At 42.2% G+C, this 22,270-nt stretch overlaps 1 protein-coding gene across 5 annotated transcripts in view; it reads right to left on the bottom strand.

The window, feature by feature from the left end:
- The window catches only part of smoc1 (SPARC related modular calcium binding 1), a 42,976-nt gene extending 31,012 nt beyond the window's left edge, over positions 1-11,964 (bottom strand). For all 5 annotated transcript variants that reach the window (XM_011490077.2, XM_011490078.2, XM_011490080.2 and 2 more), the window contains exon 1: positions 11,593-11,964. In XM_011490077.2, the coding sequence (XP_011488379.2) occupies positions 11,593-11,949 (357 nt within the window). In that variant the 5' untranslated portion in view covers positions 11,950-11,964. The remainder of the gene's footprint in view (positions 1-11,592) is intronic.
- Positions 11,965-22,270: the final 10,306 nt, after the last annotated feature.

The raw sequence follows: 22,270 nt of genomic DNA, 5'->3' as shown, positions 1-22,270 counted from the left end.
CACTGGAAGCTTGCAGCTAAAAACTGAGGCTATATCTACATCCCAACTCACTGAAACTGGCCAGGAAGTCTGAAGACGTTTGGTGTTTTTGTCTTCACCATTAGTTGTTCTTGTCGGAAGTTGGATTTAGCAAGAAAGGATGGTTTCGTTGAATAACGTCCATACCGTCTGGATTGTTAACTGGATTCTTAGGTTCTTTGGTTATCAGACACGGTTGTGTTCTTTTTCACGTACCTGTCATGTTTCGACGGACGTCGAAACATGACAGGTACGTGAAAAAGAACACAACCATGTCTGATAACAGAAAGACCTAAGAAGTCAAGGATGGAGTCATCTAGCCTTATAGCAACAGCTTCATCTATGGTGCAGTGATGAAAGTCAGGCAAGGAAAAAATCCCTGAATTTTTCTTTGAGCGATATGGCGGGCACAGAGCGAAATTTTGGAAAAATACGTGGTCTTAGATGCATTCTGGTGCATTCTGGCAGCTAGTTATTCACTTCTTTATCAAGAAACTAAGACTAATTGGAGCATCATGATTTGTCATTCAAACCCCTAGTTTGACTCTCCATTAAGGACTTGCTGGTCCTAAAAAAGAATTTGGAAAATTGCTCAAAGTAACACAATCCTACAATCTACGCTTTTCCTAAAAGCTGCAAAACATACAATTGCTAAAATATAGTAACATCAAAGCCCCAAATGGCAACAAGAACACCAGTAACTATGATATTCTATGAAAATACCTCAGTTATTTATACATTATTTCTGCTTTAGAAATGACTGATGTACAACATCCACTTGCACTGTTTTCTCAAACTATAATTACATCAAAATATGGGATCTGCTTTAAACTATAATTCTATAACATAATACATCAATTCTTTAACACCAATACTAAGTAATCTGGGAAATATCAAAACAAACATACAAACTAAACTAAACATTGTAAACATTATTTTTTAAGGGAGTGCGGGTCCAAACCATCAAATACTTATAATTAATGTTAACTATACTGAACTAAATCATGGTAATTAGGAAATACAAATAAATTAGATAGAGAAATGTATTCAAAATAAAAACTGAAACTCAAAACTAAAATTGAAATTATTTCAAAATGTGGTTTTGAGATTATTTTACACAAAAAAGTATTTGACCTACACTACCTTAAAAATCTTTTTTTTTTTTTCCAGCCAAGACCACTTCAATTTGTTTTTTATCGTCTTCTCACAACTGAGGTCGTGACCACGCTCAATAATGACGATGCCTGCCATTATTTTAACACAAATTTGATCGCAAACTCTTCAGATGTGTTTGTGAAAGTTTAGCGTGGGTCCGCCAGTTTTGGTCTCTAGGGAAGCAAGTCACGCTGACCACGTGGTGCAGACAGAGCCAATCAGACCCGTCGACGCATCCGAAAGCAACTAAAACGTCCCGTCATTGGTCAATTAGGCCGGGAAGACGAGAGATGGCCACGACCATAGAGGAAGCGATCTGCGGAGAAATATAGAAAATAAAGCTAAAATTAGCTGATTTCAGACCATTTTCTAATCCGGAAAGCGATTTGTCCGTAGAGATCAGGTCTTTATTTCCCGGAAAGTACGTTCGGTTTGCTCAAAAACCCGGATTTCCGGGAATTCCCGGAAGACTTTCATCACTGATGGTGGTGAAATGGACCACCACAACTGTCAGCGATGAATAGATGGATTCATTAAGATTGATCAGTATCTTCCAGAAATCCTGATGACCTGGATCGGGTGTGTTTAAGGAGCTTTAATGTCAGGTTGGTTGGAAAACATGTGGAACACCCTTAGAAGATAGTTTACTTCCAGCTCCAACCAAATCAAGTCAATTCAGTCGACCGTTTTTCACGACACACAAGCTGCCGTGTTGGAGCCTACAACTTGAAAGCAGGCTACACAAAATCTGAGTAGGCGTTTTGAATGTTGGACAAGCTCCACCTACTCTTATTGAGACATCTGATTGGTCTACAGAAAGAAAATCATGAAAAAATGAGGATGATCAAGAAGATGTTAAAAAAGGTCTCAGATCAAGAATAGTTCTTGTTTCTGACCAATAGAATGACTAAGCTGTTAATTTCTCTATAGAAGTCTGTGGGATTTTTGGCTTCTTGGAGCCACTTCCTGTTTGGAACGTCAGTGGGGAGGAGTCACTCAGTCCAGTTCACATTTACAGTCAATGAAGAGGACGATGGCTGACAACAAGGCATTTATGACTGCTTGCATATCTAGCGTCAAATGTATGTACAAGACGCAATAAACAAACTGCCCCAAGCAGAAAACAGACAAAAGAGCAAAAAGCGACATAAACCTGCAGCTTCAGCAACACTCAAGCCCAATTTATCTGCGTTTCATTGATGCTTCAAAAGGCATTTGACAGAGTTAATCAAACCAAACCTTTTTCAAAGATGATCAAACAGGGTGTACCGTTGCTAATTGTAAGAATATTATCATACTGGTACACTGGTTCTTCATTGGTGTGAGCAATGGGGTGAGGCGGCGGGGGGGTACTGTCCCGAGCCCTTCTCTATCTCTCTGTCGATGACTTGTCAAACGAAATGAATGCATGCAATACAGGATGCAAGATTGGTAGTTTTAAAGTAAATCCTTTGATTTATGCAGATGACTTGGTGGTTTTTAGTCCCAGCAGCTCCGGTTCACAACAGCTTTTTAATGTCTGTTCCAGTTATGGTCCTAAAAAAGGCTGTTTTATATCATGCTAATAACTTACTGAGGTTGATCTGACATTGAATTTTCTTGCTTTTAAATTGTGCCATCCTGAGCTTTTCGTCTGTCGTAAAGTTAAATATTTTTGGTGATGTTTCCATCGACTACGATTGATGATGGCAGCTTTCTTAAATATCAGTTTCCAGTCTGGAAAGGACTGGTATGGAAGTAGTTTTTAAGCCTGTGTTTCTATGCCTATTGCTTTCAGCGACTTTATAGGTTTTATATTTATTGTACCCTTTTATGATTGAATTTCTGTTTGTTTTTATAGTCTTGCTATGTGGACCTTGAATCTGTCATTCAAAAGAACTTCTCAAAGGAAACGTACGGAAAATCTTTCAACCTAACGCAGTCAGACTCTACAACCTGTTGGACAGCTTTATTCACCTCAGGGTGGAGATGGAGGTATGATCATGGCTCCGTCCGTCCAAAGTTTCAGCACAAAATGATCCGAATGAATGTTAACTACAGCCTTTAACCAGCAGAATTTTCTAAATAAAGGAGTGCTCAGGTCCAAGGTGGGACACATCCCAACTTTGACATACTCTTTCCTGTGGTCTCCAGTTTCCCAAAGCTGCCCCAGTGGGTCTTATGTGGTAGACCCCACCCTCATGGAAACATAAAGAAGGTCAAAACAAGCACGGTTATTTTTAACTGCTGTCCAAACCAGCTTAATCTGACAACAATGTGCTGCAGGATGAGGAACCCAAACAAACCCACCAAGGATCCTGCACAGGAACAGACCCCGGGGGTCCCTGCTGGGTCTGCAGAGGAACACGCTGAACATCGAAGCCGAACGCAGCAGACTAAAGTTTGACATTCAGGAGAGATGACGGAGTAGAAAACGCAGAAAGAGACAGCGCAAACGTGTAAACTTTGAGTTGAACATCTTTTCCATTGGGGGGGGGGGGGGGGGGGGTTGAGGAGCAGATTATCCTGACCGAGAAACATCCACATTCTCCCATTTTACGAGCCAAATTCCCCCCAAAACATCAGTCAGATCTGAGCCAGGGCAGCAGAGATTCTGGAGCTTTCCACGCTCCTCTCGTAAAACGAGTCAAGCGCAGCCCGATTGTGCAACAGCAACAAAAAACTGGCTTTTACCGTCGCTGGCAGTAAATTGGTTCCAGTCCGACACGCAGCCGTGGAGCAAGAATATGATGAGAAATAATGATTATTCTATTTGCGAGCGTTAAAAGCGGCTTGCGGGGAACGCAGATCATAAACAAAGCGGACGTTTAGTGCAGTTGAAGACTTTCCAACCACCTTCACCTCTTTAGACGCCGGAACAACATCATCATTCTATATCACCATTTTATTATTAAGATTTCTCTTTACTGTGAACGTTTTTGACAGAAAGTTTGTTAATTCTGGTCTTTGATTAAAAGCTGGAACATCAAAAATAAACGCTGGGTGTTTAAGGCAACACTTTATTTTACCGTACAGTACTTACAGCGTAGTTAAGTGGTATTTCCATGGTACTTTTTTATGACTACTGGGTACTTGCGGGGTATTTCATTGTTAGCAAGTTCCATGAAAAACACAATAAGGTACCACATAAGTACTATGCAATTACCCATCCTCTTACATATGGTGAGTACCATGAAACACACAAACTTGCTAAGTAAGTAGAAAGTACATTTTTTCCACAGTACTTCCAATGTAGTTTCTGTTGACCTACCATCTTGTTACACATGGTAACAATACCCAGTAGGTACCACATAAGTATGAACCAGATAGTACCACATAAATCCACAGCAAGTACCGAGTAGACAGAAACAGTACCATGTAAGTACCAAGTAAGTCCCATTAAAAAGTACCTTGTAAATACCTTGTATTAGTATTTACCCACAATGCAACCTACTAGCCAGAAGAAAATAATAAATAATAAAAGCAAAAATGGGAATGCAATTTCAGACGTTAAACATTTAGCAAATTTATGTTGTACATGAAATGATTTCCCAAAGATCAATAAAGATAATAGATTTTTTTATTTTATTTAGAAGTAAGAGAACAATTTTTAGTAAAACGATTCCCTAAAACCAACAAGTTTAAATTTTCTTCAATGACTTTCATAGGAAATATTTGTGGAAAAACTACAGAAAGTCCTGGTTATGTAGATTAAACATTAAAATAAAATAAAGTATTTTTACTATTAGTTTGCAATTATTGGAAAATGGCAATCTTCCAGGAAATGTTGAAATTTCAAAATAAGAGTCTCTTGAAGAACCAAATGGCCACAAAAACCTGGCCCCTCCGAAGGCCGACGCCCATTTCTTTCACCAGCTCCGTGCAACAGCACCCTCTAGCTGTAGCTCTCTGCATGGCTTCAAATAAAGTGATCATCTGTCCCACACCATCACACTCCCTCCACCAAAAGCAGTCACTTCATTGGTAAAGCAGTTGGCGGTGCATTTCTGCAGCATTTCCACACTTTGCAGCGAGAAATGAAAAAACCGAAAGCTTTGACACGAGTAACAGCAGTAAAATTTATCAGCAGAAGGGTAGAGTCATTATACTGAGCTCTGATGATCACTGACAAACGCATGTTTCCTATCAATAAAACACCGTTTGAAAACATTTAGTAATGCTGAAAAAAGGTACAGATTTTTTTAAAGGCCTTTGGAACTAAGATAACACAAAAATAGTCTCAGTCTAGAAATGTATGGCTCAAACCTTTTAATGACAAACTAAAAATCCATAAAATTAGAGCAAATTGAGAGTTCACATCAGTAAAAATAATATAAGATCTAAAAGGAGAAAACACAACTTTGGAAAAATCCTGCAGGTATGTTAATGTCTCCAGAAAAAAAAAACAGTTTTAGGGGAAAAAAAGGTGAATAGAATAAAATAACTTTGTTTCTAAAGCACTTTTCACAGAAAGAAAACACAAAGTGCTTCAAAAAGGGACAGCATAAAATCAATCCAAGACAGTAAAATCCAATAAAAGTGAAAACATAATAAAACAAGGACTAAAATGCATAAAAACGTCTTGACCTGGGATTGGAAACACTAAACGAAGCGCCAATGGGAGGGATCTCCCACGGCGAGGAGCAACGGCGTGAAAGGAGAGATCTCCTCTAGTCTGTAGGCGGGTTTTTGGAAAACTTCAACGACGGTGCTTGGAAGACCTCAAGGATCAGCCGGAGGAGTAGAAGGGTTAAAAGGTCAGAGATGTACGTCTGGGTTTGACCATGGAAGGCTCCAAAACCGTAAAGTTAAATTTTAGTCGGCAACGAACGTAAAGCAGACAACAGAGGAGCGATGTGTGTCCGTTTACCGGTTCCGATAAAAGCCTTGCTGCATTCTATTAGATAAAAGACGGCTGCGTTTGTGACGATTACAACAATGTTGGTATAACCCAGTATTATGCTTCTGATGATGTCATTATTGTGTCATTACGGTTTTATTTCAATAGTTTCTATGCATCTCCTGCTATTCCTTTTATTTCTCTTGCTCAAAAGGTTTTGCCTTTTGTTGAAAATAAGATTCTTTTTTTCCCTTTAAATCTGTCTTGCCTGGATTAATAAAGGTCGAGATAAAAAATTAAGATACCTGGAACCCGGTCGGGATTCAATTCTGTCCCGGTGACGACCCAACAGTGCCGTTCTTTCCTAATCAAAGTGACTTTTGAGTTAATTTCGTCAAATAAAAAGCCGATGGGGTGACGGTGGATTCCATCAGGAGGATCTATGGTTTGAGATCTCCGTCACGATTTAAGCAAAGCGGATCCGTTCGTCACCAACAGGAACACCAGGATGTGAAGGGTTTGCTGTTACGCAATAACGTCCACATCTCTGCTACTGCTGCACACATCACGCCACCTAATTCTAGTTTGCAAGATGGTGCTTGGAAGTGGAAAATAAAACCTTTAGAAAACAGTGGTATGATTTAAGGGCAAAAGCAGAGGACAGCCTCGCTGTTTGGAATAAACCGCTGCAACAAAGATGGATGTTTGTCTGTGAAGTTCCCGTCTGCCCGCTGGAGGCCCGTGTGAAGTCCATCCTTCTCTCAGCTGCCAAAACAGATAATGTTTCAGGCCGCTGCCAAACTCTTCCAGTAAACTAAATGTTTTGCTTGAGGTCGATGCAGTTTGAAAGCGGTTGGCTGCATTTTAATCAACACGAAACAATGAAGTCCCGCCAGCCGGTACGCACGGAGGTCCGTGCTGCCCCGCTGTTTGGGTTCAAATACCTGAATCAAAACGACCAGCATCTGTCAAATTACCTCCAGTTATTTGACAGCCAATCACAGCCCTGGATTCAGGCCTGAAGTTTAGCAGTCGGCTGGAGTTCAGAGGGCAGCAGGGAAGGAAAGAGGAAAGGGTTTCTGACACAAAGACTCATCCGAGCAGCACGTCAGCTCAGATCCCATCAGAATAAAGTCTCAAAACGACAATCCTAGACAATCCGTCTGAAGGTCCACTCACAAAAAAATGGTGTTTGTGGCGTTTCAACGTCTTCTTGTGGAATTTTTCTCATGCTGGAGGACATTTATGCAGAAAATGAAGCGTTTCTTTATTCAAATCTATTATGAATGGTTTAAAAAAAAGATCCTATTTGTCACGTGATGATGAGAAATGAGGGCGGGCTCACTCTGTGCCAACAGTCCCACCCCTCCTCAGAGGGTTTTTTCATTTGGGCTAGGCCTGCACAATATACCGCAAATTTATCGTTATCGCAACATCAAGCTGTGCAATATGCATACCGCAAAAGATGTCAAAAATCGCAATAAATGGTTACCTTTAAATGTGCTAAAACAATCTCATGGCAGCTTGAAATATTGAACAAATGAAATAAATCCCTTTATGCATTTAACCAATAGGAAGGACCCGTTTACGTTGTTGATCAATCAGATGAGCACTTTTATGTTTGATGTTTGCCTCCTACGTCGACGAGGGTCATTTGGAGTATAATTTTTAAACTGTTGCAGTGAAATGGAAATTATGTTTTGGTTGTTTTGCTATTTGTTTATTTACCGCAAATTATATCGTTATCGCAATATTAATCACCAATATCGCGAGTTTTCCTCATATCGTGCAGCCCTAATTTGGGCTTTAAAAAATGTTATAAAAAAACCAGCATTGTTATGGTCGGTGTCACTGAGCAGCAGAAATTTTTAATAGGAAAACAAAAGACTGGATCCATTTATTGATCCCCAAAAAGAAACCACATATTTTTTCCTGCTTTAACACGCAATCATCTGTACACAAATGAAAGTGTTTGGACTCAAAATGGACGACAAAACCGTTTGGCCAGAGGAAAGGTGCAGCTTTTCCACATTTACAGCCGGCAGCAGCGGTCAGCGACTCCCTCGTCAGTCATGAAGTCCATGTCTGACGTTCGGATGGTTCAGGTACTTTCGTTGGCTCATTGTTCTCTTGGCGCAGCAACAACAGTCCCACGCCGTCGAGACGACGCGGCATCGTGATCCGCCAGCTGTCCGTGGCGTCCACCAACCCGCCGACGAGCGGATCAGGAGGAGGGACGAGCGCCGGCGTTGGAGGGAAACCATGAAACGATTGTTCTGAATAGCGGCTTTGCGCCGGTATGAAACACTTTGCAGTGTCGTCTCTCCGGCGTTAAAGGCTTAACGTCATCTGCACTGCAGATTCTTTCCATCCACAGAATAAATGAAGGATTTTACAGAACCAGGAGAGCAGAACCCCATGGATGTTAGCTGGTTGTTTCGGGGATGACGGATCATCTGGAACCTTCTTAAATGTTCCGTCTAGATTTCACTAAATCGTGTGAACTTCATGTGTTCACTAGCTAAAACGTTCGGCCTTCAGAGAGACAGGATCGCCTTTTATTTTGAAAATTTCCAATTTAAAGAGAAGTTTTTCAAACTATAGGGGAACTTTAGAGCCTTTAAAGTTTGGTTTCTGAGTAAAAACTGTCATACATTGAAGATGTCGTTGACATTTAGTGCTGACTAAATTGTAATTCAGATGAAAGATGACGGCGTGAAACAAAACAGAAAATTATAAAAGCACTGAAAGCGGGTGAACTCCTGGGAGGGCCGGGTCCAAATGCTGATGCCCCCGCGTGAACCTAAAGGGGATCTTTTCCTTTCATCGTCACATGAACAGCAGGATTAAGGAGGATATAACTTCTGATTTCTGTCTTTCATCGAGTGGATCTGAAACATGAGAACTAGCGTCTCTAAATCTGATTAACAGCTTTCCCCGTTTGTCCCCGGCGCTCTGCACTGCCGAGGCCGCGGCGTCCATCGCACGTTCACATCCATCTCCTCAGGACCACACGCAGCCCAACGCCAAGCGAGGAGTTAAGCGGGCAGAGGATAGTCTGCCGAAGCGTTTTGATCACCTGAAGGATTAGGAGAAGCGCCTGTCGACTTTCTGTGGCCGACGTTCGTCAGATGAATCAGAAGAAAGAATCGGAGAGCTTCTGAGGAGGAGGAGGAGCAGATCTGGAGCGGCTGAAGAAAGGCCTGAACAACGCCGCCGCTGATCCTTCAGGCATCCGAGGAAACCGGCCCACGGACAGCTGGGCTGGACACTGGTGGGGGGCCGGTGAAGCTGCCAGGAGGGGCCCCTGAAACGCTGTTGCCTTTTTCTTCTGACCCTTTTCAGTTTCTATCCGTCCAATCATCTGAGAAAATTCACTACAGTCCAAAAATTCACAAGATTTATTTTTAATTCTTTCTCATTCATTTAATGGTTAATAATGAATGAATGAATAATGAATCGAAAACAGATTTATCCTTGAAACCGGCAAAGATCCAAATTGGAGATCCATAGTCCAGATGTTTTAATATCTTCCAACGTTTTCCGTGCACGTGATGCTGCCCTCATGGATGAACCCGCGTTCATCGTTAAGCCCCTCCCACAGCATTGTTCTCCCGCCGTCTCATTTGCATTCGGCTTCTTTTGAACACTGACACCTTCCTGCTCCTGGCCCCGCCCTCCTCACGTCTGATTGGACGGCAGTTCTCCAATCCTCGCTGATGCCTTCGTCCAAATATGCAGCCAGCTGCACCCCCCCCCCCCCCCGAAACCAACATTTAAATGCAAAGGATTAAAGCGTCACAACTGACTTCTCCTTCCTGAGCCCCCCTCCACTCCCCCCCCCCCACCCCATGGGAAACTGATCTCTCAGTCATAAATGTCCGAATAAATGCGGCCTGTGCACCAGATGCCTCGTTAGTTTGATCATTCGTTCACCTCAGGCTGAGAAAGCTGCTTAATATCTTTTTTTTTGTTCCGTTAATCCTCTTAGGCGGTAAAGAATGCATCGTCCTGCAGGAGAACTTCAGCCTTCTTCCTCCTGGACCTCCATCCTCAACCATCAGAGGAGGAGGATCCCGGAGACATCAAAGAAGAACTTTTCCAGAACTGATCTGCAGCCAGCAACAATCAGACAGCCCCCACCCCCCCGCCGCCGCCCTCCCTGAAGCACCGGGTCGGAACCGATTGCATCACGGTGGGCTGCCGGGTAAAGAAGGAAACCCATCCTCTGCGGTCGGTTGGCGTTGACGGCGGCCTGTGCTACAGCGGTTTTGGGGAGGCCAACAGGACATGGGTGACCCCAAACAACCCCCCAGGAAAGTCAACTCAGTACCAAGGTTGGTTCTTTTATTTCACCAAACAAGCCACACTATGAAAAAAATCTGCAGATTCTGCACACTTGTGGCCCTAAAGGGGCCCCAACGGGGCCACAAGGCCCTCATGCTATAAGCAGAAAGTAGTATTTCAGTTTACTAAGGCTCTACTAACAGCGAGGCAGTATATTTGAATTCTATATATACCATCTATACATTGAAATGGTCCTTTAGTCTGAAGAAGTATTCAGTTAGCACAGTTCCTACACTATACGGTCTAAAGCAGGCATGTCCAAAGTCCGGCCAATAGGCTTTTTTTCATAAATGTAATCAAATGCGGCCCCCCCATGGAAGATCGCCATCTACGACAAGCTAACTGGACACCAACGGTGTGCAAAATTGACTAACTGACAGTAACTTCAGTATTTAGATGCACAAGTAAGAAATGACAAATATGGCATTGCAATAAAATGTTCATTCAAGTCCCGTTCTTCAAGTGTACTGCTTATTATTATTTTACCCATAATTCAAAGCAATATGCAATTCCTCACTGAGCAACTGTGCAAATTACAACTTAGATTTCCGTATGAAAAACTGTCATTTAATCTGACAAATTTAAAAATGCAATTTTGAATAGAAGATAAATCTATTGCCTTTTGAACTGTCGTGGTTTTTGGTAACATAATTCCAATGATTTTTTTTTTTTTAGATCATAACTCAATGTTAAACTTGGTCGTGCATTTTGGAAATGCAGCATAAAATTTAAAATTCAAGGCCAAAAAAAGAAGAAAAAAATACATTTTCATACATAGTTTATTTAAATTCATTTTAAAGCCACTTTAAAGACTGTAATTTTAAATTTCTGTGATTTTGTTTTTGGTTTTTTAGAGACAATTTTGAAAATTAAATTGCAAATATCATTTCAGAATAGCATTTTACTTTGAATTTTGGGAGAAAATCTCCTCAAAGCCTCTGGAGATGCTGGTTCCAATCCAGACTTTTCTGGACAGTTGGTTGGTTTTCTGAGTTAGAAGTTTTTCAAAAGTCCTGAGGAGCTTTTGAGCTCTGAGGTTCTGGGGCCTCAGAGATCCAGAAGCTCTCTGGATCTCTGGATCTCCATGTCCAGCTCTGAACATCTGCTGCTTGGATTTGGGAACATTTGTTGTGACTGAGCCGGAAGAAGAAGGTCCTTGGGTTTGTTTCTCTGTCTGCCTCCACAGACTCAGTGGAGAAATGAAAAAATAAAAAAACAACGCAAACGTTTCCAGAGAAGGAAGGTGAACTCACCCGCGAGCTGCCGGGCTTCTGCGCGCACACCTGAGGCAGGTAACAGAAGAAGTGAGGCGCCAACCAGCAGGAGAAGGTGAGGAGCGCCGCGCGTGCCAAGAACATCACTGAGGAAGGAAGGGCGGATGTGCGCAGGTCAGGCGGGAGCAGCAGGTGCGAAGACGAGCCTTCAACACGGTCCGAGGCGTCGAGTCGGGACGAAAGCAGCTCCCAGAATGAGGCAGAAACTCCCGTTTCCGGTTCACATGGCGGGACCGAGCGCCGGTAACCGTCCTGGAGGGCGGGGGGGGGTATCCGCGGCGGGGCCGGTATGCTGCTCACCGGAGCTCCTACGGGCTGAATCCCCTCCGAGTCCATTGCGGCTCATTTTTAAGGCGGAGGCGGGAAAAGCGTCACGAGCGACGCAGCGATCAGCCAATAGGAGCGAGGGAATCTGTGCAGAGTGGGCGTGGCTCCCTCGCCCACTCTGCAGAGATTTTCGCAGCTGCAGGACAGAAAATGTTGTGGGGTCAAACTTTAGCCCCCACAAAGACACCCCCCCTCTCCCTCCGCTGACATTTACCCAACTGTGGAGGGCAGTTAATACAAGCCAGGGGGGAGGAGGGGGCATGTTTAGGGCATTAAAAATGTCCTAAAACAGAACATAGGATAACAAAATAATACGTTTAATAATAATAATAAACTTTATTTGCATGTCACTTATCGTGATAAAAATCACAAAGTGCTTCACAGTAAAACACAGAATATAAAAATAATTGTAAATAAGCTATTTTAAAAAGATTTGTTTTTAGCTGCTTTTTAAAAGAAAACACTGAAAATAAATTTGTAAAATTTTATGAAAATTATTCTACTGTAAAGAAAAATCTGTGCGTTTCTACAACTATAGCTGGTGGTGTGGCCTATAGGCCTCCAACCGCATTACATGCTGACAAAATCCGTCAGTTTTTAAACATGCCGTAAAACATTTGGACCTCCAGAAATTCCCTTTAAGATTTTTTTCCAGTTTTCTGGGAATTATTTTCAATGTCCTTGACTTTATAATGAAACACTGTTCACTGCTTATTAGTCACTGGCCTTTTATTTTCTTTTATTCATTTTATTACACTACTAATTATCTTTTCTGTCTTTTATTGTTTATTGCTTTTGTAATTGTATGCTGTATTTTATTTTGCTCTTAATATGTTAAGCTTTCTTCTGTCTTTCCTTCATTGTGAAGCATTTGGTGCCCTGAAGCTGTTTTACATTTCTTTATAAATAAAGATTCGGTCCTTCACCTGCATGTACAGAGGTCTCCTGCACATCTACTTCTAGCTGTCTGGATATTTGTAGATTAGAGAACTTTTAATTTAAAAAAACATTAACCATTTAAAAAAATAAATACTGCAATTTTACATCCATCCATTTATCTGCAGAACTCGAACATGACGTTGTTTTTAATATTGTTTATATTTTCTTAGTAAACAACTTCATAAATGTAAAACTTTAAACTTTACATTCTCAGCCTGTAACTTGTGAAATTATAACTTTATTATCATAAGTAACTGACTTTTACACTCATAATTCTGCGACTTTATTCTCATAAATATATATTTTTTCTGCTGGAACAATCTCCCAAAATAAAAAAACAAAGTCAATAAATTTTTAAAAAACTTCTGTCACATACAGTCAGGACCATAAATATTTGGACAGAGACACATTTTTTCTAATTTAGTTTCTGTACATTACCACAGTAAATTTTAAATAAAACTACTCAGATTCCATTGAAGTGCAGACTTTCAGCTTTTATTCCATGGGTTGAACAAAAAGATTATGTAAAAATGTGAAAAACTAAAGCATTTTTGTAACACAATCCCTTCATTAAATGGACTTATAAATAATTGGACAATTGACTTCCATGCTATTTCTACCTTTATTATTTTAAAATATAAATACTTTTTCTTACATAGGAAAGTTAAAAGTCCTAATAGGTTTCCTATATATACTTTTTGGTTTAAAAATAAAATCAAAACTTTGATTTTAATTTCAGTAAATTCAAGTTTATCCAAAAAAAAATAAGTTTAATGAAAGATCAGCATATAAATGTGTATTACCATCCACAAAAGGGCTTTGCATCCAGTTCAAACCTCCAACAATAAACCTTCCTACAACAAATAATTGTCTTTTTATGTTTAACATCTTTTTGTCTTGTTCTAAACCAAGAAAGCCCTAATTATCTGGAATCAACAGACTTTTGGTACTAAGAAAACTGCTGGTTTTACAGAGTTTGGGGTAAAAATGATTGAATGGGCGAGAGGGAATGTGACTGTAAAGCGCTATATAAGTATACGGCATTTAGATAAAAATATCATAAAAAATACATATCGAATCAGTTTGGAGTATTTATTAATGAATTGATTTTACTAAATGAATAAAATAAAATAATGTTATCATCTTGACATTATTATTGATATAGACATATTTCCACAAAGGCACAATGACATGTAATTAATGCCAAACAGAAATGAAGGGGAGAAACAAAAACAAAGATCCTTTCAGTGGTTGAAAGTGTTTGTGAAGTCGGAGACATTCAGGTTGGGACTCCAGGCAGAAACGTTTTGGCCCGGAGGATCAGGAACCTCATTCATTCTGCAGCTGTTGCTGGAGTTCTGACTGCTTTGGACTCTTTTTGGTGATGCTCTGCCAAAATGTTGGACTACTGTTATCGTCCGGCCTGTCAGGTGAGATCACAGCGGACTCATAAAAGTGGTCTCACTCCACAGTCGTTCTGCAATCTGACAACGCTTGGCTTCTAGATGGTCCTCCTCCGTCTTTTCCCTTCCAGAGAATCTGGACAGCGCTGTCAGAGAGCTGGAGTTCACTGCAAATGTCCAATAAACTCTCATTCCACACAAACGAAGCCTCTCTTAGATGGAACTGAACGTCTCGTAAAGCTCACTTTCCCCAGTTTCTGCTCACATAGATGCTTTTAACAAGCTGGTCGTGGGGGTTCATGGACTTTTAAGCTCCTGGATTTGGCTTATTTAGGATCTGATGTAGCGGTTCCTGCAAGTCCTCGCCGTTCTGCATCCAGAGGGATTGTTTTCAGGTGGGAAAGGTTGGAGAGCAGCACGGAAAATGATCAACACTAACCGTGATGATCTTTGAGCTTATTGTTGGGACCTCAAAGAGGCAGCTGAGAGTCTCATGTCCGAATTCCCCCCCTAACTAATAAAAACTATATAGTGCAGGACTATGTAGAGCGCTGAATATTAAGAGCAATTCAGACAGAATGCTCAACACGTTTTTGTTTTTTTCTTAAACGGCAGCTATCATGTCATTGATTTCATGAAGTTAAAATCTAATTGATTCGAGCGTTTTGCGACAATTATTTAGTCGACTGTCTTCTGAAGATAAAAACGTTGATGATTTATTTAAAAAAAATAGATTTAAATACATTTTTTGGCAAAAATTGTTCCGATGCAATGCATTGTGGTCTATGTTTGCATATCTAGTGAGCATCGATGCATTTTGGAATTGTAGGTTGTGTCTGAATTCCTTCCCTACTGACTTTAAAGTGCATTCACCATTTTCTAGTTTGTCCAAATCTACAATTCCAAAATCCAGTGCCCTGGAAATTTCCCAGAAGTCTCTGCGAAAAACCAGTGTGCATCGATGCTCACTAGATCTTCGAATATAGACCACAATGCATTGCGTCTGAACAATATTTGCCAAAAAAAATGTATTTTTTAAATAGACCATCAACATTTTTATCTTCAGAAGACAGTGGACTCATAAATAATCGTCGTAAAACGCTGATATTCATTAGATTGTGTCCGAATTCCCACCCTAACCACTGAAAAACTGTATGGTGCAGGACCATGTAGTGCAGTGAATTCTAAAAGCACTTCAGACACCATGATCACTACTTTATTTTCCTTCTATGGTGGATAGGACATCATCGATTTCACGAAGTTAAAATCGAATTGAAGTAGTTCGTTGTTAGGGTGGGAATTCGCACAAACTACAAAATGGTGAACACACTATATAGTGAGTAGGGAAGGAATTCGGACACAACCTCAGTAGCCTGAATGTGAGGCCCCAGCATCTTAGTTCCAGCTGCGCAGACAAACAGTGCAGGTGCAGAAGAACAGGTGTGTCTCCTGGAATGTTAACGAGGACAGGTCAGACTCGCTCCTCTCCTCTCGCTTTACAAAAACACCAAATCTGTTGTAGGAAAAGCACAAGTCGACACTTTAATTCTGTTGTCGTTTGGCTGCAGATGAAAGAAAAACCCCCGACAACAAAGGCAGAGAGAAGGACCGGAGCGGGACTCTGAAAAGAAATGTGCTCCCCAATTACTGCGCCCGGCCGCTGCCCCCCACCGCCGCCGGCTCACACCGAACACACAGACAGCCCCCAAAATTAGCAGGTGTCTGTAGACAGAAACAGACGGAGCAGAGGCCACCCAGACATCTGACGGCGGGGCAGAGGGGCAGATCCAGCACAGATGTTCTGCCCTGACACATGACCCACTCGCTTCAGATGGAGCATCCTGAGAGGAGGAGGAAGAAGAGGAGGAGGAGGAGGAGGAGGAGGAGGAGGAGGAGGAGGAGGAGGAGGAGGAGGAGGAGGAGGAGGAATGCAACTGCTTGCTTGCAACGTATCCCAACGCTGGAAAAAGTTTGGTCCAAACCAACGGTGCAAATCCTCTCCGGATGACTTTTTGACTTTTTTTTGTTTTTTTCCAAAACTCATTTTTTGAGTTGTGCTTTTTTGACTTAAAGGCTTTTGAGAATAAAATGAAGATCTCACCAGCCAGACACACGCTTGACTGCTTCACCAATCCTCCAAATGTTTCTGCGTCTCCCTTCAGCAGCAGCTGTTTGATGGAGAAACAAATTATGAGAAAATACATCAATTATTTTACAGGTTTTCAGGCATTTGGGATCATTCTCGTAGCACAGAGGAAGAGAAAAAAACTTCTCTGTGAGTAGAAAAGTACCCTTTGTTGAGGGATCACGACCTGACAAATTGAACTGTGACTCACTGGAGTATCCAATAAAAATATGAGATTCAGGGTGACATGCAGGAGTCCAGCAAACTGTACCAAACCACGCTAGAAAGAAACGTTCGTCATCCTGATCCGGACCTGAGCAAGGATGCTGAAATTTGACCTCCCACTCAGTAGGGGGCAGTATGTAGTCTTCCATGATTTACCTATGCTAGCCTGTTACCATTGTTCCATGTACAGAAAGAGTGATGCCATATTGGACATGCCAGTAAACAATGAGACAACCCTTAGCAGATGCAGTAAAATGACCATAAAATGCTTAATTTTGGTCAGACTTTATAAAGGAAAAACTCTGATCATCACAAAAATAAGAACCAGGATGTGTGTATATTTGACTACACATATACCTACGTAGGGTGTAATCATACTGGAACATCCTGCGTTCCGGACTGAGTCTGTCACTAGAATAGGCAGACTGTTCCCGCCGGTGACCAGAGGGGGAGACAGAGTTCTGACTTCTGACAACCGGTCAGACAGATGGTCCGGATCGAGTCCTGAACCTTTAGTCTGGTCTGTGTTCAGACTGGCATCAAGCAGACCATTCTGTTACGAACCAAAGCTTTTAAATAAAACCATGTGACTAAAGATCTCGTCAGTCATTGGCCAGGAACCATGGGGGCGGGACTAAAGGACAAGACAAAGGCAGACGTGCTGCATTACAATGCTTGTAGGGACAGTTAACTTTATATTTAGATTACCAGATTTGAACGTCAGACACAAAACTTTTCACCCATGCAGATTTATATTTAGAAAAATGATCTGAGGATTCACATATTAATAAACGGTGAAAAGGTGACATACTCTGTTTGCGTTGGCTACGGTGGCCGCTTTGGTCCAGTTGTTCCGCTCCGGGAACGGATTGTATTCAGGCCGAGGAATCCCAGTGGGAACCGAAGCTCAGTCCGGTTGGAAAGAACACCTCCAAAGGCGGGTCCGAGAGCGGTTCCTGGTCCCGGACAAGGGTCCGCTTGGGTGTATTCAGACTGAACATTGTTCCAGATTATCAGAGAAAGCGAACTGTGGTTCACTTTAACCGAACCAAATGTGTCCAGTCTGAATACAGCCTTAACCTCAAAGTGAATGATGGTGATGAATCAGTAGAATGGTATTTCTACTGTGTGGTGATACTTTTTTTTAGATAATTTCATCCTTTTCACAATGAAACCCCTTTTTAACTTTGTTGCTTCATTCTTTTGACATGTTTTGTTGGATTTTTTTTATTTCAGGATCTGAAAAGTTCAGCTGCTCAAAGACGGCCCTGAATCAAAGCCAGACGGAGGAAAACCGGCGCTCAGACTCCCGCTCTGTCATAAATTCCACATTATTTTCATGTACTTGCCCGTAAACATGCACACTCTGATGGAGGAGTCAAAGTCTTAACTCACTAGAACACCCCCCCCTCCTCTAAAATGTTGAGTTATTTGTGATTTTTTTCTGTAAGGTTTTCTTTTTCGTGCATAAATAAAAAATACACGGGTGTGAAAAGAGTTACTGAGTCTGGACCGGGGTGTCCCGCACCTGGGCTGTCTATTCAAACCACTGTTTACACACTGTCATCCACAATTAATTCCTCCTGGGGAGGGGGCGGCCTGCCCTCCACGGGGCCCCTGGACCCGTCCAGGGCCCTTAGGGCTGCCTAATTGAGCATGCCGCTCTCCAGATTGAATTAACAGGTCCGGCTCCGGGACCTTTTCCCCTCTTCCACACTCAAGGGAGGGGGTAAGGGGGACAAACTGTCCAGAGAGGGTGGGCTTTTCTGTTGGCACACCAAGGTTGGAAATGGGAACTGGGGGGGGGCAACAAAAGGTCCCGCGCTTCACAGGAGCAGCAAGGTCCTGCAGGACCGTGAAGGGAGGGACTGTGGAGGACACGACCACATTCTCCTGTTAATTCACAGTACAGGTGCTCTGGGGACCGCCAACCACTGGGGTGGGGGGGGGGGAACAGTTTTCAGTAGGTTATCCGCTTATCCGCGAAGTTTTGGCTCCGATGTTTACATTCTTTCTACAACCATTGCTCTTCAACCGTTGATGCAATCACTCCATAATTCCACGCGCTAAAATGCAAAGTTTTACACCAGTGAAGTATTCACGTCATCAATGTCATCAGCTAGTTCTGTCGCGGACAAAAGCAGCTTTGCGCCGTTAGGCAACACTTCACGTTAAAAAAGCTAGTCAGGTGTTGCTAAACGATGCAAAGCCGATATATGAAGACGCTTTTCTCAGCATCTGAATCAGCTGATGAGTGTTGATCGCTCAGGTGAGTTGGATCAAAAATCATGTTATTTAGGCATGTCTCCTGTGTTAACCCTTGTGCTTTCCTAGGCACTTTACCATTGGGAGTGGGGTCATCTAGACCCACTAGACAGTGCGCTGAACCTTTTTTCCTCAATGATTTGTGATCTTCACTGGTGTCCATGAAATCTTTCCACCTTTATCCACCTTTGTCATGGTAGGGAGAACACGTCAATGGAAGGGGGGGGGGGTCATCTAAGATACACAAGGGTTAAAGGGTTAAGTGAACCCTATCGAGGTTGGCTTGAAGGTGTGGTCTGGATGAGAGATTGGAAAAGGAAAAGAATCAAATGAACACAAAATTAAAATAAATAATAAATATGTAGGAATTTAAATAATTAAAAAATATATGTATGGTTACTCTGCGACAGACTGGCGACCTGACCAGGGTATCCCCTGCCTTCACCCACAAGTGGGAAATATAAGAAACAGAGAAGTTTCCAGCTCACATTGATGGTTTGCCGTCAAATGTTCTCATTTCTCTTGTTTTTCTTTGTCCTGACAGCAGATATAAATTGATATGGAAGACGGGCCGAGCCTGACATCATGGAAGTCCTAAATAAAAGGTTCGCTGGCAGAACGTCTTTGTTTTTCTCTGATGTGCACAGAGAGTCCAGGATCGCAGTAAAACATCCTCATGTGGAAAACCAGGAGCTCTCAGGAGAGAGACAGAAACATTTTCATCTGCGGCTCAGAAGTCCCACTAAAAGCTGCGCAGATTTGCAACCTGAGAGGAAACAGCTGAGTTCAGGTCAGCCGAGCTGCAGAGGGTCGTAGATGTGCAGCGAGGGTGATTTAAAGCATGATGCAGGGAACCAAATCATTCTGTGTTGAAGAGAGATGTGAAAGATCTCCCTGAGAATTTCTTCTGTCAGGCTGGAATTAAAGAAGCAGCTTGAAGACCACAATCCTATATCATCCAGGATGGACCCATCTACACCTAACTACACCCATCTACACCAAACTGTACCCATCTACACCAAACTACACCCATCTATCCCAAACTGTACCCATCTACACCAAACTACACCCATCTACACCAAACTGTACCCATCTACACCAAACTGCACCCATCTACACCAAATTACACCCGTCTATCCCAAACTGTACTCATCTACACCAAACTGCACCCATCTACACCAATCTACACCAAACTGTACCCATCTACACCAAACTGCACCCATCTACACCAAATTACACCCATCTATCCCAAACTGTACCCATCTACACCAAACTGCACCCATCTACACCATACTGCACCCATCTACACCAAACTACACCCATCTACACCAAATTACACCCATCTACACCAAACTACACCCATCTACACCAAACAGCACCCATCTACACCAGACTACACCCATCTACACACAATTACACCCATCTACACCAAACTACACCCATCTACACCAAACTACACCCATCTACACCCATCTACACCAAATTACACCCATCTACACCAAACTACACCCATCTACACCAAACTGCACCCATCTACACCAAATTACACCCATCTACACCAATCTATACCAAACTGTACCCATCTACACCAAACTGTACCCATCTACACCAAACTACATCAATCTGTACCCATCTACACCAAACTACACCAATCTACACCAAAATGTACCCATCTACAACAAAATACACCAATCTACACCAAACTGTACCCATCTACACCAAACTGTGCCCATCTACAACAAACTACACCCATCTACACCAAACTACACCCATCTACACCAAACTGCACCCATCTACACCAATCTACACCAAACTGTACCCATCTACACCATACTGCACCCATCTACACCAAACTACACCCATCTACACCAAACTACACCCATCTACACATAATTGTACCCATATACACCAAACTGTGCCCATCTACACCAAACTACACCAAAATGTACCCATCTACAACAAACTACACCAATCTACAACTAACTGTACCCATCTACACCAAACTGTGCCCATCTACACCAATCTACACCAAACTGTACCCATCTACACCATACTGCACCCATCTACACCAAACTACACCCATCTACACCAAACTACACCCATCTACACAAAATTGTACCCATATACACCAAACTGCACCCATCTACACCAGACTACACCCATCTACACACAATTACACCCATCTACACCAAACTACACCCATCTACACCAAACTACACCCATCTACACCCATCTACACCAAATTACACCCATCTACACCAAACTACACCCATCTACACCAAACTGCACCCATCTACACCAAATTACACCCATCTACACCAATCTATACCAAACTGTACCCATCTACACCAAACTGTACCCATCTACACCAAACTACACCAATCTGTACCCATCTACACCAAACTACACCAATCTACACCAAAATGTACCCATCTACAACAAAATACACCAATCTACACCAAACTGTACCCATCTACACCAAACTGTGCCCATCTACAACAAACTACACCCATCTACACCAAACTACACCCATCTACACCAAACTGCACCCATCTACACCAATCTACACCAAACTGTACCCATCTACACCATACTGCACCCATCTACACCAAACTACACCCATCTACACATAATTGTACCCATATACACCAAACTGTGCCCATCTACACCAATATACACAAAACTGCACTCATCTACACCAAACTACACCAATCTGTACCTATCTACACCAAACTGCACCCATCTACACCAAACTACACCCATCTACACCAAACTGCACCCATCTACACCAATCTACACCAAACTGTACCCATCTACACGGAACTACACCAATCTACACCAAACTACACCCATCTACACCAATCTACACCAAACTGTACCCATCTACACCAATCTACACCAAACTGTACCCATCTACACCAAACTACACCAATCTACACCAAACTATACCCATCTACACCAAACTACACCGGTCTACACCAATCTGTACCCATCTACACCAAACTACACCAATCTACACCAAACTGTATCCACCTACAACAAACTGTACCCAGCTACACCAAACTACACCCATCTATACAGAATTGTACCCATCTACACCAAACTGCACCCATCTACACCAGATTACACCCATCTACACCAAACTACACCAAACTGTACCCATCTACACCAAACTACACCAATCTACACCAATCTGTACCCATCTACACCAAACTACACCAATCTACACCAAACTCTACCCATCTACAACAAACTGTGCCCATCTACACCAAACTACACCCATCTACACCAAACTACACCCATCTACACAAAATTACACCCATCTATACCAAACTGTACCCATCTACAACAAACTACACCAATCTACACCAAA

Source organism: Oryzias latipes, chromosome 22 (assembly GCF_002234675.1).
Source record: "Oryzias latipes chromosome 22, ASM223467v1".
Taxonomy (NCBI): Eukaryota; Metazoa; Chordata; class Actinopteri; order Beloniformes; family Adrianichthyidae; genus Oryzias; species Oryzias latipes.
The sequence above is the reverse complement of the archived record's forward strand: the minus strand, read 5'-3'. Positions and strand labels throughout refer to the sequence as shown.